General features: G+C 37.1%; 1 protein-coding gene across 1 annotated transcript; it reads left to right on the forward strand.

Annotated features, from left to right (window-relative positions):
* Positions 1–504: 504 nt before the first annotated feature.
* Positions 505–1,452, forward strand: LOC308434811 (olfactory receptor 9S13-like; the record flags this gene model as incomplete). Its single annotated transcript, XM_080935239.1, has 1 exon — positions 505–1,452. One exon carries the CDS (start codon positions 505–507, stop codon positions 1,450–1,452), a length of 948 nt encoding a protein of 315 aa, XP_080791365.1.
* Positions 1,453–1,677: the final 225 nt, after the last annotated feature.

Raw genomic sequence — 1,677 nt, forward strand, 5'->3', positions numbered from 1 at the left:
TTCAATTTTGTTGCCATTAATTATCATTTTAAAAGAACTAAATTAACTCCATTTTGTTGGGGGGATGATGATTCACCCAATTTCTCATTTATATATTTCAAAGGATTTTGTGTGTGTGTGTGTCTTTAAGCAGTTTACCACTATTAAACTTTTAGTATGTTTGGGTCATTACACATAAAACTACTGTATACTGTGTTTAAGGCAGTTTTCACAACATTCTCATTCAGTAAGTATTAGAAGCTCCCATTAGACAGATGTACTTTAATGTCCTGAAACATTAAAAGCGTCTCAAATTTTCTAAGGGGTTTCCCACTCAATGTATGACTTTCTAACAGGGCATATTATCATAGAACTAATTAACAGCTTAATTTTTGGCAGTACATTGGCTAAGCAAAATAAAAAAAACTGAAAATATATCAATTAACTGTAGCAGTAACCCTGAAAACAGGAACCACAAATTGGCCACACTGCTCTTTGATTTATTTTCTCATATAGGTATCAGTTATGAACCTGGAGCAGAGCAGGAATGATACTGAGCCGACTGACTTTATTCTGCTGGGATTCTCGACATCTCCGGAAGCACAGGTTCCCTTGTTCTTTCTGTTCTTGATTATCTATCTGGTCATTGTATTGGGAAACATCAGTATGTTAACTGTCATTAAAATAGACTCCAGACTTCATACACCAATGTATTTTTTTCTCCAAAATTTATCCTTTTTAGATCTCTGCTATTCCACAGTCATTGCACCCAAAACTCTAGCTACCCTTTTCTCCAAGGAAAAGAAAATTTCATATAATGAATGTGCCACACAGTTCTTTTTCTTTGCTCTTTTTGTTGGAACAGAGGGTTTCCTTCTGGCTGTGATGGCCTATGACCGCTTCTCAGCCATTTGCTCACCTTTTCTGTACACAGTCCATATGTCTCAGCCAGCTTGTATTCGTTTGGTGGCTGGCTCCTATATCTGTGGATGCATTAACTCCATGGTGCAAACAGGATTCACCTTCAGCTTGCGTTTCTGTGGAGAAAACAGGCTGGACCACTTTTTCTGTGATGTCCCAGCTCTCATCAAGATCTCATGTGTTGACACCTTTGTGAATGAAATTGTGTTGTTTATTCTCTCCGCTCTCATCATCCTCTCCACCATAACCATCATTCTGGTTTCCTATGCCTACATCCTTTCCACTGTCCTGAAGATTCCCTCCACCCATGGCAGGAGTAAGACCTTCTCTACCTGTGGCTCTCATATAGCAGTGGTGAGTTTATTCTATGGAACAGTGTTCTTCATGTATGCCCAGCCCGGGTCCATCTCCTCACCAGAGAAAAGCAAGATTGTAGCTGTATTCTACACACTTATCATCCCAATGTTGAATCCTCTGATTTACAGCTTAAGGAATACAGAGGTAAAAAATGCTTTGAAGAAGACATTGGTGAGAAAAATACTCTGGCATTGACTTTCAGGTTTCTCCGAACTGTAAAATCAACTAAAAGTAACATTATCAGTCATTTATAGAATAGCTTAATCAAAAGCATCTCCAAGTTTTAGATGTTAAATATTTTATTGATTTATATATCTTTTTATGATAAATGTAAAAGTCAATATACATTTTCATTGTTTCTGCTATGTACCCCTCGTTTTATAGCTGGGGTATTACATGTAAAAACTACAGTAAAATGCA

The sequence above is a fragment of the Micromys minutus genome (assembly GCF_963924665.1).
Source record: "Micromys minutus genome assembly, chromosome: 22".
NCBI classification, from domain to species: Eukaryota; Metazoa; Chordata; class Mammalia; order Rodentia; family Muridae; genus Micromys; species Micromys minutus.